The sequence below is a fragment of the Eremothecium sinecaudum genome, chromosome V (assembly GCF_001548555.1).
Source record: "Eremothecium sinecaudum strain ATCC 58844 chromosome V, complete sequence".
NCBI lineage: Eukaryota > Fungi > Ascomycota > Saccharomycetes > Saccharomycetales > Saccharomycetaceae > Eremothecium > Eremothecium sinecaudum.
Window position 1 is genome coordinate 565,965 of NC_030896.1, and position 12,872 is coordinate 578,836.

The window sequence follows — 12,872 nt, forward strand, 5'->3', positions numbered from 1 at the left end:
GTAGCGGCTTGTGAAGAGGCCATTTTAATGTAGTAAGATATTTTTCTCTGGAATAAAAATATTATAATGTAATAAATATATATATACATATATATATATATTGATAGAACATTTGTTGATACTTAAAAGCAGTACTTCACAGGAGTCTAGCGGAATTCCAGAGCCTAGATGAGTACGAAATCGTTTACTTCATTACTTCCAGAGCCTAAAAATATTAATACTAATAATGAAATTGAGGCTATAAGGTCTTTACCATCGAGCAATGAGCCTAAGGGTGATGATATATTAGTTAGTGTTGCAGAGCAAAATATAGCGTCAGAGGTCTCATTTCAGGATTTCATTCCAATTAGGCAGCGTGATTTTGATATAAACATTCCTTTACCCTCTGATGCTAGTGTTAATGAGACATATGTGAAGACTAAAGCTTTTTTTGATACATTAATAAACACGAAACTTCGTGCAGCAGGCGATAATAGAAAGACCCACGATAGTATAGACGAGTCCATTAAGGTTCAAGGCGGATTTGGTAATCAGGAGAATGAACGTATCGTCAGGGTTGTAGACCATGTTTCTGACCCGCTTCAGCCTTCGCATATGAAGATTAAAAAGGTTCTTGCAAAACCCTCAGAGGAGCCACCTGCTCCTATTTTGCATAAAAGTGATGCGAGGCTTTCAAAGGAAGAGCGGGACAAGTGGGAAATTCCGGCTGCTGTTTCTAGTTGGAAGAATCCAAACGGATATACTATAGGACTCGATAAGAGGGTAGCTATGGATGGGAGGTATACAGAGTCCGAAATGGGTGGCCATGAACTCAGCGAGAGATTTGTCGAGTTAGCTGAAGCATTAGATTTTGCAGATAAGAAGGCCAGGAAGGAGCTTGCAGAGAAGGCGGAAGCAAGGAAACAACTTGCAGAATTAGAGTCCAGAGAGAAAGAGGAGAAACTTCGAAAACTGGCTCAAAAGGCTAGAGAAGAAAGAGAGAGGTCCAGGTATCAACGAAACCAGAAAAACATGGGTCCTGAAGTTGAGGCTTCTCGTAGAGAGTACGAACGAAATCAAAAAATGCAGCAAATGGACAAGGAGGTACGGTTATCGAAACTAAGTACCGCGGACAAGTTAAGAGCTTTGGCGCATGCGCAAGGGAGAGACGTATCTGAAAAAGTAATATTGGGGGCTGCAAAATCTTCAGACGCTCCAGAAGTGCATTATGATGCGCGATTGTTTACTAGAGGAGCCAATGCAGCAGCAAAACGCTCAGAAGATCAAACATACGATACTCCATTATTCTCGCAACGCGACCTAGGTTCAAGATTTATATCAGCGAAGTTTACAAAGGCTGAAACAACAATAGAAAAAACGATTAGTAGCATAAAAGAGGACGTCCGGTTTGATGAACTCCACGGAAAACGTTCTAGGGCAGGGTCAGAAAACTCATCTGAGATGGATCATAAGAATGATGATGACTCTAAGGTTTACGGTCTCCAGGTTAAAAAGCATAAAAGTTAGGTAGAATAATTAAATAATTTTAAACAATTAAACCTTTTAAGAAATGGTTCATTTTTAGTCATTTGCGTCGTCGCCACTAATATTTTTAAATTCCGATAGCATTGTCGGGCTATAAGTCTTCGAGCAAAGTTTCTTATTCCTATATATAGCGTAATTCTCTACTTTCTTTATTGTCCCACTGACCTTTACAGGATTAATAATTAGATTTGATACTGTATCGATCTTCTTTATCAATGTCAGGGCTATTATGATCAGTTGGTAGTCGTCTCGACTACATCGCAGAATTCCAGTTGAAGTTTTATTTGAAAAATACTTCATGTTCAATAAATACTTAGCTCTCCCTACCCCAAAGTCTCCAAAATTAATCTGTAATATTCTGTGCAATTCCTGCATTATAGTTTTATTCGTTATTACGGGCGATGAGGTCCTATGATGAGCCAACAAAATATCGTTTGATGAGTTAAGGCCTAGTTCATCGTAAGATTCATTTAATTCCATAGGGGGGTATAATATCTCAAAAAGTATGTAACGGCATTTTAGTCTAACCATTATGTCCTGCTGTCGCAAATGCCTGATTTACCTTAGTGGTCTGTTTAATATTAAGGTTCCTTGTGTACCAAAAATTTTTCGCTTAATGCAGTACCTTAATGAAGACATAAACGAAAGAAAAACACGATTAACCTTGAAGCTTTGCTGAATGACGAGTATATGAATTAGTTTATGTAGTCTAAGAATAGAATTAGTAATCCAAATATAATGGACATGTAGATGATCATCAACGCAGATTTTCCACCGCGCTCTTGAGCTTTTCGTAGCTGGCGGTTTCCCTGCTGTATATCCAAAGTAACATCCTCATTGTTGTAAAGCAAAGTGTTAATATTCTCTGTCTGAACTTGAAGATGTGTGGCTAGTTCATTTTGAAGCGATGCAACTTCCATTACTGTCTTAGACAACTTCTGCACTTTCATTAACTCCTTTGTCTTTTGATTTAGAAGTTCTTCATGCTCCGTTTCCAATTCCTGGATTTGTTGTTGTGATAACATAGACATAGTGTCCTCATATTGTTTTATTTCATGCTTTGTAGTTTCTATTGCGGGAGTCTGCGCAACAGATGCAATTTGATTCGCTCGCATATACAATTGAGCATTAAAATCAATAGAATCCAATTCCTGTTGTCTGTGGAGTCGTGCTCTTTGCATCTGTGAAAGCTGCATAGACGTTTTAGATAACCACATGCCCACCGATTGCAGTACACCATTTCTAAATTGGTTGTTTGTTTTGTGAAATTCGTTGATTTCTTTTGATTTACCACTGAGAAGACCAAAAAGGTCAGTTGCAGTATCTATAAGCGCTTTAGACTCCATTAGGTTCTGCCTTTTCATTTCATAGCGCTCCAAATACTTTAGTTTTTCTATATACTGCTGCAATTGTAATCTAGCTTCCACATCAAAATCATCCTTTTCCTTCTCTGACATCTCTACTTCACTCATGTACGACTTTTCCAATGATAAAATCACCTTCTTAAGCTCAAATATATGTTTCAGAAGCTCATAACACTCCTTAATAAAACTATCTTCCACGCGGAACTTTCCTCTCAATTGCTTTCTCTTCTCCACATCTTCAGACCACTGAGTTGCTTCATGGGTATTTTCGGTTTCCTTAATCACCTCAACATATCTATTAAACAAATGTGTTAAATCAGGCATGATGCAGGGTCACAAGCCTTCAGTACCATCAATAACCTCCCCAACTTATGTCTAAGCGGTTTCTAAGGATATATTAACTGAGGATAATTAAGCTTCAAAGATCATTAGTCACGAAACACGAACTCGATGAGAAATACGCCAAATGGGCTAAGATGGGCTACTGTTACTAGCTAGTTCTTAATGGTGCTTAATTTATTCTACTTGTGACCAGATTTCAGGCAGATTATATAGACATTATGGAGAAACCTAATTATGCTGAAAAACAGTACCTAGACTTATGTGCACGTATTATTGAAGAAGGTGAATATAGGCAGGATCGAACTGGAACAGGAACATATAGCATATTTGCTCCTCCTCAGCTACGCTTTGATTTGAGTGATAATACATTCCCATTATTAACTACTAAGAAAGTTTTTACTCGAGGAGTGATTTTAGAGTTACTTTGGTTTGTCGCAGGATCTACTGATGGTACGAAGCTTTCTGCACAAGGTGTGAAAATCTGGGAAGGTAATGGTTCCAGGGAATATCTGGACTCTCTTGGCTTAACTGATAGACGGGAGGGTGATTTGGGCCCAGTTTATGGTTTCCAATGGAGGCACTTTGGGGCAAAATACAAGACATGTGATGACGATTATACAGGTCAGGGTGTAGACCAACTAAAAGAAGTAATTCAGAAGCTGAAGAATAATCCATACGACCGTAGAATCATCTTGTCAGCATGGAACCCTCCTGATTTCCCAAGCATGGCGCTTCCTCCATGCCACGTATTTTCACAGTTTTATGTGAGCTTTCCTAAGGAAGAAGGAGCAAAGCCAAAGTTGTCATGTCAGATGTATCAGCGGTCCTGTGATATGGGTCTAGGTGTGCCTTTTAATATTGCATCCTATGCACTTTTAACAAAAATGATAGCCATGGTTTGTGATATGGAACCTGGTGAGTTTATACACACTATGGGTGATGCTCATATTTATAGCGATCATGTCGATGCATTGAGAGAACAGATAAGCAGAGTTCCGAGGAATTTTCCTAAGCTTTATATTAAAAGGCAGGTTACTGATATTGATGACTTTAAGTACGAAGACTTCGAGATTAAAGATTACAATCCACACGGGAAGATCCAAATGAAAATGAGCGTATAAAGCTCCTGTGAAATACGTAATTGATACCAATTAAATAAGACAGACTGATTATAGTGAATGCCATTACTTATTATAGACAACTGCAGAAGATTTCTTAATTTCTTGACGTTCCGCTCTTGCTTTGGCTCTGTGAGTTTTCGGTAAATTGCTGCACTTCATGTCGCTAATTAAATCGAAGACAGAGAGATCATCTTCATTCAGGCGAAAGCTGTTAATGGAACTATCCTCTAGAAAATAAGAGTTCTCATCATTGACGTTATCTGCAACAACTTTCTTGGAAAGCAATTTCTTAGTTTTTTGCACAGCAGGCTGCTTGTTAGTGATGTCTTTCAGTAACATTGGCTTTCTTATTGGCTTATCAATGGCATTCGTTTCCGCTAGATTTGATGGTATGTTATGCGCGCTTGGAGAGTTTGTTTTATCTATAATTTCTGGTTCCTGGAGTGCAATTGGTATTTTATTAATGTTTTCTTCTTGTGCTATGGAAGCTATATCTTCTTCTCCGTCTGACAAGTCTGAATCAGTCCTGGACTTTTTCAGCTTGCGGTTAGAAGGGACTTGTAATTCATGTATATCGGTAACAGTTGTAGCATCTACCAATTCGTCTGTAGGTCGTCTCATTTTGGCTCTTAACGAGGGCCACTTGTAGTCCACCGCTTTGCCACGCGTCCGCCTAGGCCTTTGTGTATCATCACTATACCCATTTTGAGGCATCACTTCGTCAACAATTTTCTTCTGGTTTGACCTGCGTGGTTTCATGGAATGCTTTATCTTTGATTGTGAAGACACTGGTATCTGTACAAAGGACGGCTGCGATGGTGATAATTTATTATGAGGTTCAGTTCCATTAATTATTTTTGTTTCTGTAGATGAACCATTACTTGAGTCATGGAAAATTTCAAGTTTTGACCTGCTGCTGTTGGTAGTATCAAGGACTTCGTCATCACATTCTTCTGGTATAAAGTACTCAATTATTGAATGCGTAAAGTTTGCTGCTTCATCTTGTTGATTTTCTTCGTTTTTGTCAGTATTATGTTCATTGTTCTCGTTAGCCTCTTCGCTGCCGTTTTCCTTCCTGTTTTCATTGTCTTCATTGTTCCTATTATTTACGTCAAGATTTTCTTCTTTTTGATTGCTGTCGTTATTATTGACTGTTGCTGGTGCTCCAGTTGAAGTCGCGGAGGTATTGCCCTCCTCAGTGTCATTTCGTAGGTTGGCAGAATCTTCCTCATCTACCCCAGATGTGCCATTATCCGCCTTACTGGTTGATTCCTCGTTAGAAGTCTGGCGGTTTGCCTTATTTGGTTTAGGAGTCTCGAAGTCTTTCAGTGCATTTTCAAAACTGTCATTTGAGAAATCAAAATCGGACGCAATAAATAAAGACTCTCTTCTCGAGCTCTTTCTTCTCTTTTTTTTAAGCGGAAGAACTTCATCCGCGGTCAATTCCAGGTTTTCATCACATCTATTGGCACTGACCTCATTTTCATATGTGGGAACATTGAATTCCACAACCTTGGGTGATAAAGATCTTTTTTCACCAATTTGGGGCCGCTTTGAAATATTTTGCTTTAACAATGTCCCATTCACCTGCAGTCCCTGCTGTTCACGTAATACAACAAATAGATTCAGTACTTCTTCAAACCTTTGAAAAGCACCATCTTCTAAAACATTAAAACAGTTGTTTAATCGCTCTTTAAATCTCAGTTCCGTAACAGATAACTTGTTGCGCAGTTGGACATTTTCTTGAATTAATTCACTAATTTTCGTCTCCAGATCTGTAATTTTAATCATTAATAGTGAATTTGACTTTGCCAACTGTGCATTCTGCTGAGCGTAGTTACATCGTAGTTGCTCAAATTGTTGTTTTTGTAGATTTATCAAATCAAGGTATTCCTGATTTACATTATTCTTAGCTTTCGCAGAAGCTTTCTTAGAAGACCTCGCCATGTCAAAGTTCGAGATAAGGCCCGACTTATACTATTCTCGGTTACTTCTGCTCCAGCATATTGATGAGATATAATAATGTAAATAATGAACCGCCAGACTTTTTGTACAATCAGATCTGTTCGTTACTTGTGATGGTTGATTCTGTCATCTTTTATTTCAATCCTAAAACGGAAAGTCATATAATCGTTGACATAGATAAACTTCAAAGCGATGCAATATGGTTTAGTTTAGAGACTTAGGATGGCTGCAGAGGAAAATGAATAAAGACACACAAATGCTCTCAATTGCCCATCAAAGCAAAAAGCAGGAGCTTGCTTATTTGCAGCACATTACTAAATTGACAGATAGGCTAAAACTACAACTTGATAAGCTTTCTGAACAGATTAAACAAATGCACGATAACGCTGAATGTGTGTCTGAAATAATGAAGAATTGGGATTCGATAATTAAATCAATTTCACAGGCATCTTTATCTCTTTTACAATATACGGAGAATGACTATGAATTCGGTAGCTGGGATACAACAAATAGAGATAATTCGGAGAACGAACCTCCTCTACCTGAAACCTTAGTAAGAGTAAAAGTCACGAATGATGATCAACAATAGGTAATAAAACTAGGTTGTGTAATTATATGTTAAATTTTAATTTACAGTGATTTGGGGGGTTATATATATACATTTTACTAGTCAATAGAGTTGGTTTCATAATTTATGACACATTTAGCACCAGACTCTACATTTGCGGAGCCTATCAATGATTGCATACGAGATTTCAGCGAGGTGCTTAAGTTTTGCAAAGCTTTAATTTCTGATTGAAAATCCTTCTTACATAACTTCTGCAACTGTGGATCTTCTAGTAATCGAATGGCACTGCTGTTGCTATCGTCTGCTCGTAAACGATCAACGTCGGGCAATTCAATACCATCAATGAAGAGCCTGTCGTTGAAAAACCTTAGTAGTGTATGATAAAAAGCTGTTTCCATGTCATTCGATTGATCATCCCATGAATCGATCAAAATACATCTCCTCCAAACCATAGAGATCAGAGAATGCTTATCATTAGGAGAAAGAGACTTTTCAAGAGCCAGCAATTTTAATGACTGGTAAAAAACATCAGGGTTCTGTATAGCAGTGTACAGGTTTATCAGTTCAGGTAAGGAAATCGATCTGTTATTGTTTACCTTTTCTTCGAGGTCACTGTAGTATTTTGAAAAGCCTTTCATAGTTTGATATCTTGGTGATATTTTTGCCTCATTTTTTAATATATCAGCAAGCTTCTTCTGAAATTCCATTAAGTCCAGATGTGCTTGGATATTACTTAGTTTATCCAAATCTAGGTCGCCATCTTCCACAATTGCACTTAATTTTGCGATACTTAACTGAACTTGACGTTGATTGAGGTCAAATTCAGGATGTGAATTCGAAGTTGCTACCGCAGTCAAAACTTCAGAAGCCTGTTTGTATTTTCCATCGAATATATTACCAATCCATGAGACATACCCATATTCAGGGTTTTCTTCAAAGAAACGATTTAAGTAAGCACTGTACTGTTCAAACTGAAAAAACAGATCATCAATTTTCTTGTGTTCAATGGATGAAGTAAATACAGTCTTTGCAAAATCATACTCGTACTTCGAGAAGAACTGCTCATAAACTGGTTCTGCCTTCCGTTTATCGAATGTGTTTAAAGCTTCCACAAGTCCTTCTAAATCATGGTAAAAGTCAGCAATTTGGATCGCATCAGCAGAACGGTTTACCTTACATAACAATTGAATCCAAGCCAGATGATTTGAGGAGTAGAAATCAATTGCGCTTCTGTAACCTGGAGATGAGACGCTAACATTTTTTTCTTTGTAGCAAATGTCTGTTTGCTTGCATAAATAGTAGAGCGTCTTAATACAATCAAGAATCTCAATACTATAGGTTTCTCGGAAGGAATCATCTTCAGTACAGAACGCAAGATGAAATAAAATACCGTTGATATTTTTTGGTATCGAATGTTGGGCAATCCATAACAAATTGTCGTTAACTTCAGTGATCGCCATGTTTAAGCTGCCGTACCTGTATTTGTTTTCGCCCTCTTGCAAACAGGCCTGATAGATTACGGCATTGACAAATCTAGCCGCGGCAGCCTTAAGCGTTATATCCTCTGATGCGCCCAAACGATCATTGAGGGATTCAAGGAATTTGCCGATTACTTGTGGGAATTTGTTCAGTTGTGTTAAAATTAATTTCTCTTCATCAATGCCTTGTGCAACCAAGGTTTTTTGCCATAGATCTGCAAATTCTGGATAGTCTTCTAAAGAAATCAACAAAGCCAAGGCACAATTCAATATTTCGTAGTTCTCAACCAGTTGAAGCTTAACCTGTGGGGAAACTTTATAAATAAAATTATACTGCGTGTAATGCAGCAAATTAGTGAAAAACTCTACCCTCAACTGCAAATGATGGGTTAGGGAGCTCATCTTCGGAGGAATATAGTTGCAGTTTGAGAGTAAGATTTCCGTCGCACTTTCAAGCAGGTCTTCTTCGATTGCCTCACGTTCAAGCTCAATATTTTCAGGTAAATTAAAATCAATAGGGCTTTCGGCTATTTGAGAAAAGTATACCGCTTGGTCAAGATGCGACTTGATAAACTTCGTATTTGTAGCAGTTGATATATTTTCCAGTTTGGTTTCTATCTTTATGACCGCATTGCTTCCATTTATCAAATATAATGCCTTGGTGTCGTAACCATAACCTATAATCTTAGTATCTTTCCTGAAATTAATGATGTCTTCGCACCTGTACCTCAATTGGTAGTCGGAATCCAATTTGCTAGAAATCTGAATAAATACGATGGCGTCTTCAAAAAGAAAGTAAACGGGTGTCGTGTCTGCCGTTAGATCTCCCGCATGATTCAGAGCTCCCGGGATGAAAAGCTGAGGCTTCTTCGCAGAAGGAAGGACATACGTATTCAAACGATAAACGGAAAATATGGAGAAACTATTGGTACTTTCCTCAACCTGTATCGTAGTGCAAATATAGTACGTAAACTTACTGTCGGATATTGAGGCCAAAATTAAATGAGCAGAAGGATCTTGCGGCAACGGGTGGGAATCTAGGATCTGAAGAGTGCCGTATGCAAATGGGTACAATTCCTGTAACGAATCCAATATTTGCTGATAAACGTTCACATCAACTCTATTATAGCTATTCATCGTAGCTGAAACGTTCCATATCTTAAACTCGCCCCCACGGGTGATGCTGTATAGAAGTCTTTCTCCTTTACCCGTAATTGGACCCGGACGGATAGAAACAATTTCCTTGAATGAATTCATAGAAGTAAAAATTCCGACCTGGGACTTGACCAAATGGGATTTCAACTGCAAGCATGGTTTACCACTACTATCCCTTATTGTAATTAAAAGCAGCCTTCCGAAGGTCGTGGAAACAAGCACTCCTGATGGTTCAGCATTCACAATATCCACAACATTCTCCTGCTGTTTAAACTTCAAATCAAGATTAATTTCCCTCTTCTTTGAGATCAAGGTGGAAACACTATTAATAGTGCTCACATCCTCATAAAATCTCACAATGCCAGACTGCCGATTGATAATCAAAATCCCAGCAGACTTAGTCTGATCGTTATCGTCCCCTGTGGATGGCCAGGTAAAGCAACACTTTGGAGGGCTGCTCAATGTCTCATGCTGCTCATGAAGTGCAATTCTTATAAAATTTGGCCTTTTCTGAGATGATTTAAATGGCCAAATATACAAATTATCCGAATCATTACATAGCGCATTTCCTGAATATGTATCAACGCAACCATTTAAACCATCCAATTCAGAAGGAAGCAAAGATAATCTAGGTGCCAGTTGGGTAACAATAAATTTTGAGTTTTCTGTAAGTAGCAATTCATTGGAATACCTATTTGTCAAGCTTACATCTGGTGCAGATGAATCCATAGTAGCAGCATAGCTGGAAAGCTCATCAATCATGCTGACATCTTCCGAAACTGGAAGACTAAGCTCTTTCCTCAATTTAAATAAGGGCTGCGACATGGTTTCTGAAGGAATTTGAGCAGCTAAATGGTGCTATGTTTGACCATTGCATTGTAAACAAAACATTAATGTCAAGTTTTAATTTCTAACTTTATGATTTAAACCCGTGCACCCCAAGCGTTTCTTTTAGGCTGGAAAATTTTACGACCTTAACATGCGATGAGCACATAGCTCATCGCTGATCTCATTTCAATGCTTAAGGTAAATAAAACTATTAAGACCATCTTCACAGATTTTTGAAGATGATTAGAACTGTAAAGCCAAAAAATGCTAGAGCAAAACGTGCTTTAGAGAAGAAAGAAGCGAAATTGGTGGAAGATGTTAAACAAGCGTTATTTGTTCCAGGTAAAACCTCAAATAAGTTCTTACATGATGTTATGGTTGATTTGAGCGCTTTAAAAAAGCCAGCTATTAAAAGATTTTCGAGAAAGAATGACATTAGGCCTTTTGAAGATACAGAATCTATTGAGTTTTTGAGTGAGAAGAATGATAGTTCACTGGTAGTAGTGAGCACTAACTCGAAGAAGAGAAAAAACAACTTAACTTTTATTCGTACATTCGGTTACAAAGTTTATGATATGATTGAACTCCAAATTGCGGAGAATGCTAAGTTATTATCCGATTTCCGGAAGCAGACATTTAATGTTGGCTTAAAGCCTATGTTCTCCTTCCAGGGCGCTGCTTTTGACTCTCATCCCGTGTACAAGAGCATTAAGTCTCTTTTCTTGGACTTCTTCCGCGGCCAAACCAGCTCTCTTCAAGATGTTGCAGGTTTGCAGCACGTAATTTCGTTGACTATTCAAGGAGACTTCCAAGATGGAGAACCGTTACCTAATTTGTTGTTCCGCGTATACAAACTAAAAACCTACAAAAGTTCCCAGGGCGGTAGTCGTTTGCCTCGTGTTGAGCTAGAGGAGATCGGGCCTCGCCTGGACTTTAAGATTGGCAGAATTCACACGCCTTCTCCAGAGATGGTCAAGGAGGCGCATAAGAAGGCCAAAAATATAGAGGTTAAGACGCCTAAGAATGTTGAGATTGACGGAATGGGTGACAAGACCGGTACAATCCATCTTGGCAGACAAGACCTTGGTCAACTCCAAACTAGAAAGATGAAGGGGTTGAAATCTAAGTACGATCAGATCGATGCAGAAGTTGAATCATACATGGAAAACGACGAGGAACTTCTAAACGACGACAGCTACGGAGAGGACTTTGTAACTGCTTCGGAGATTGAACCGCCAACGAAGAAGCATAAAGCATAGTCACTTTAAAACATTACTAAATCTGTATCATAATATATATAGTATATATATACCTTCCGAACTTTTTATTTGCCTCTATAAAAACACTTTACTAAACCTTAGTTACCGGCCATTTTACGACGGTTTTCAATGAGTCTAAGCATATTCCTTAACAGCATAGCCACGGTAACTTTACCCGTAGATGGGACATACAGCGCAGCTTTGGTCTTCACTGAATCGTCAAAATTTTTATGGGAAGAAAAGTTGATGCATACTGCTCCATCCTTAATAAAACTAGTTGGAAACTTGTAAGATTCACTCGGTACTCCAGTAATTATGACGTCTGCATCTTGGCAGCATTCTTGTAACAGCTCCTCTGAATAATCGCCAAGATCTTCTACATGGTGCTTCGCAAATTTTAGACTCTCACCACGAGAAAATTTCTGAATATTGTTAATGTCCACAGAATAGACTGTGGCACCATCATTTGCCAAAAGAGCAGCTAGTGGTCTTCCAACAATTTCTGATCTATTTACAACCACACACTTCTTTCCGTACAACCTATTTCCCTCTGGAAGAAGCGTATTGTATACCTTCAAGTATTCCATGATCTTAACTACAGCTAACGGAGTGCAAGGAAGGATAGACTTCAAATCTTGATTATTATCCAAGTATCTGATATTATGGTACAGGTTTTGGTAGTACACGTGGTTCATTCCTTCCACGTCCTTCTCTCTTGAAACGACTTGTTGTACGTACTGATCTTGAGCATTGCCGAAAACTGGGTAGTAAACCAGTATACCGTCAACTTCATCATCCTCATTAGCACTCAAAATAGCTTCTTCAAGGAAGTCCTTGTCATCAATCTTCCTCAATTCGTAACGAACGCCAAGGGATTCACAAGTTCTGCCAGTCCAAGTTGCGTACATTTCAGCGGCATGGTCATCGTTTGCGAGAAAAGCCACCAATAAAGGACCGTTTGGTTTTATTGAAACCATACTTTGTATTCTCTCGTCCACCTCTTTGAGAAACTTCTTGGAAATAGAAGAGGCTAGAACAGTATTACCTGGTTTAACTTCAGACATGATTGGTGGAGATGAGCTTCTAGCGCTGGCAAACGATGTTGGATAATAAAAACTGGGATGTAATAATCTGAATTGAAAAATTCAATACATATAATCCATATATCCTGCACACGTGTGATTAGTGTAAATGTGCCGGTTTAATAAGCTTTATGTATTTATGTTGGTATTAAGTTTCCAACTAATTCATTAATGTAGTACTTTTTT

The 12,872-nt window shown here is 38.4% G+C and overlaps 9 protein-coding genes across 9 annotated transcripts; 4 read left to right on the forward strand and 5 right to left on the reverse strand.

Moving 5' to 3' along the window:
- Positions 1-168: 168 nt before the first annotated feature.
- On the forward strand, positions 169-1,506 carry PRP45 (mRNA splicing protein PRP45; the record flags this gene model as incomplete). The annotated part of the gene is made up of 1 exon (XM_018132503.1): positions 169-1,506. One exon carries the CDS (start codon positions 169-171, stop codon positions 1,504-1,506), a length of 1,338 nt encoding a protein of 445 aa, XP_017988216.1.
- Positions 1,507-1,560: 54 nt separating this feature from the next.
- POP5 (RNA-binding protein POP5) lies at positions 1,561-2,055 on the reverse strand (the record flags this gene model as incomplete). The annotated part of the gene is made up of 1 exon (XM_018132502.1): positions 1,561-2,055. The coding sequence occupies one exon, from the start codon at positions 2,053-2,055 to the stop codon at positions 1,561-1,563; it is 495 nt and encodes a 164-aa protein (XP_017988217.1).
- Positions 2,056-2,219: 164 nt separating this feature from the next.
- On the reverse strand, positions 2,220-3,212 carry UFE1 (Ufe1p; the record flags this gene model as incomplete). The annotated part of the gene is made up of 1 exon (XM_018132501.1): positions 2,220-3,212. The coding sequence occupies one exon, from the start codon at positions 3,210-3,212 to the stop codon at positions 2,220-2,222; it is 993 nt and encodes a 330-aa protein (XP_017988218.1).
- A 236-nt stretch (positions 3,213-3,448) lies between these two features.
- On the forward strand, positions 3,449-4,351 carry CDC21 (thymidylate synthase; the record flags this gene model as incomplete). Its single annotated transcript, XM_018132500.1, has 1 exon — positions 3,449-4,351. The coding sequence occupies one exon, from the start codon at positions 3,449-3,451 to the stop codon at positions 4,349-4,351; it is 903 nt and encodes a 300-aa protein (XP_017988219.1).
- Positions 4,352-4,414: 63 nt separating this feature from the next.
- Positions 4,415-6,298, reverse strand: SGO1 (Sgo1p; the record flags this gene model as incomplete). Its single annotated transcript, XM_018132499.1, has 1 exon — positions 4,415-6,298. The coding sequence occupies one exon, from the start codon at positions 6,296-6,298 to the stop codon at positions 4,415-4,417; it is 1,884 nt and encodes a 627-aa protein (XP_017988220.1).
- A 256-nt stretch (positions 6,299-6,554) lies between these two features.
- Positions 6,555-6,905, forward strand: DAD2 (Dad2p; the record flags this gene model as incomplete). The annotated part of the gene is made up of 1 exon (XM_018132498.1): positions 6,555-6,905. One exon carries the CDS (start codon positions 6,555-6,557, stop codon positions 6,903-6,905), a length of 351 nt encoding a protein of 116 aa, XP_017988221.1.
- Positions 6,906-6,982: 77 nt separating this feature from the next.
- Positions 6,983-10,342, reverse strand: NUP133 (Nup133p; the record flags this gene model as incomplete). Its single annotated transcript, XM_018132497.1, has 1 exon — positions 6,983-10,342. One exon carries the CDS (start codon positions 10,340-10,342, stop codon positions 6,983-6,985), a length of 3,360 nt encoding a protein of 1,119 aa, XP_017988222.1.
- A 242-nt stretch (positions 10,343-10,584) lies between these two features.
- On the forward strand, positions 10,585-11,604 carry RPF2 (rRNA-binding ribosome biosynthesis protein RPF2; the record flags this gene model as incomplete). Its single annotated transcript, XM_018132496.1, has 1 exon — positions 10,585-11,604. One exon carries the CDS (start codon positions 10,585-10,587, stop codon positions 11,602-11,604), a length of 1,020 nt encoding a protein of 339 aa, XP_017988223.1.
- Positions 11,605-11,702: 98 nt separating this feature from the next.
- On the reverse strand, positions 11,703-12,668 carry MTD1 (methylenetetrahydrofolate dehydrogenase (NAD(+)); the record flags this gene model as incomplete). Its single annotated transcript, XM_018132495.1, has 1 exon — positions 11,703-12,668. One exon carries the CDS (start codon positions 12,666-12,668, stop codon positions 11,703-11,705), a length of 966 nt encoding a protein of 321 aa, XP_017988224.1.
- Positions 12,669-12,872: the final 204 nt, after the last annotated feature.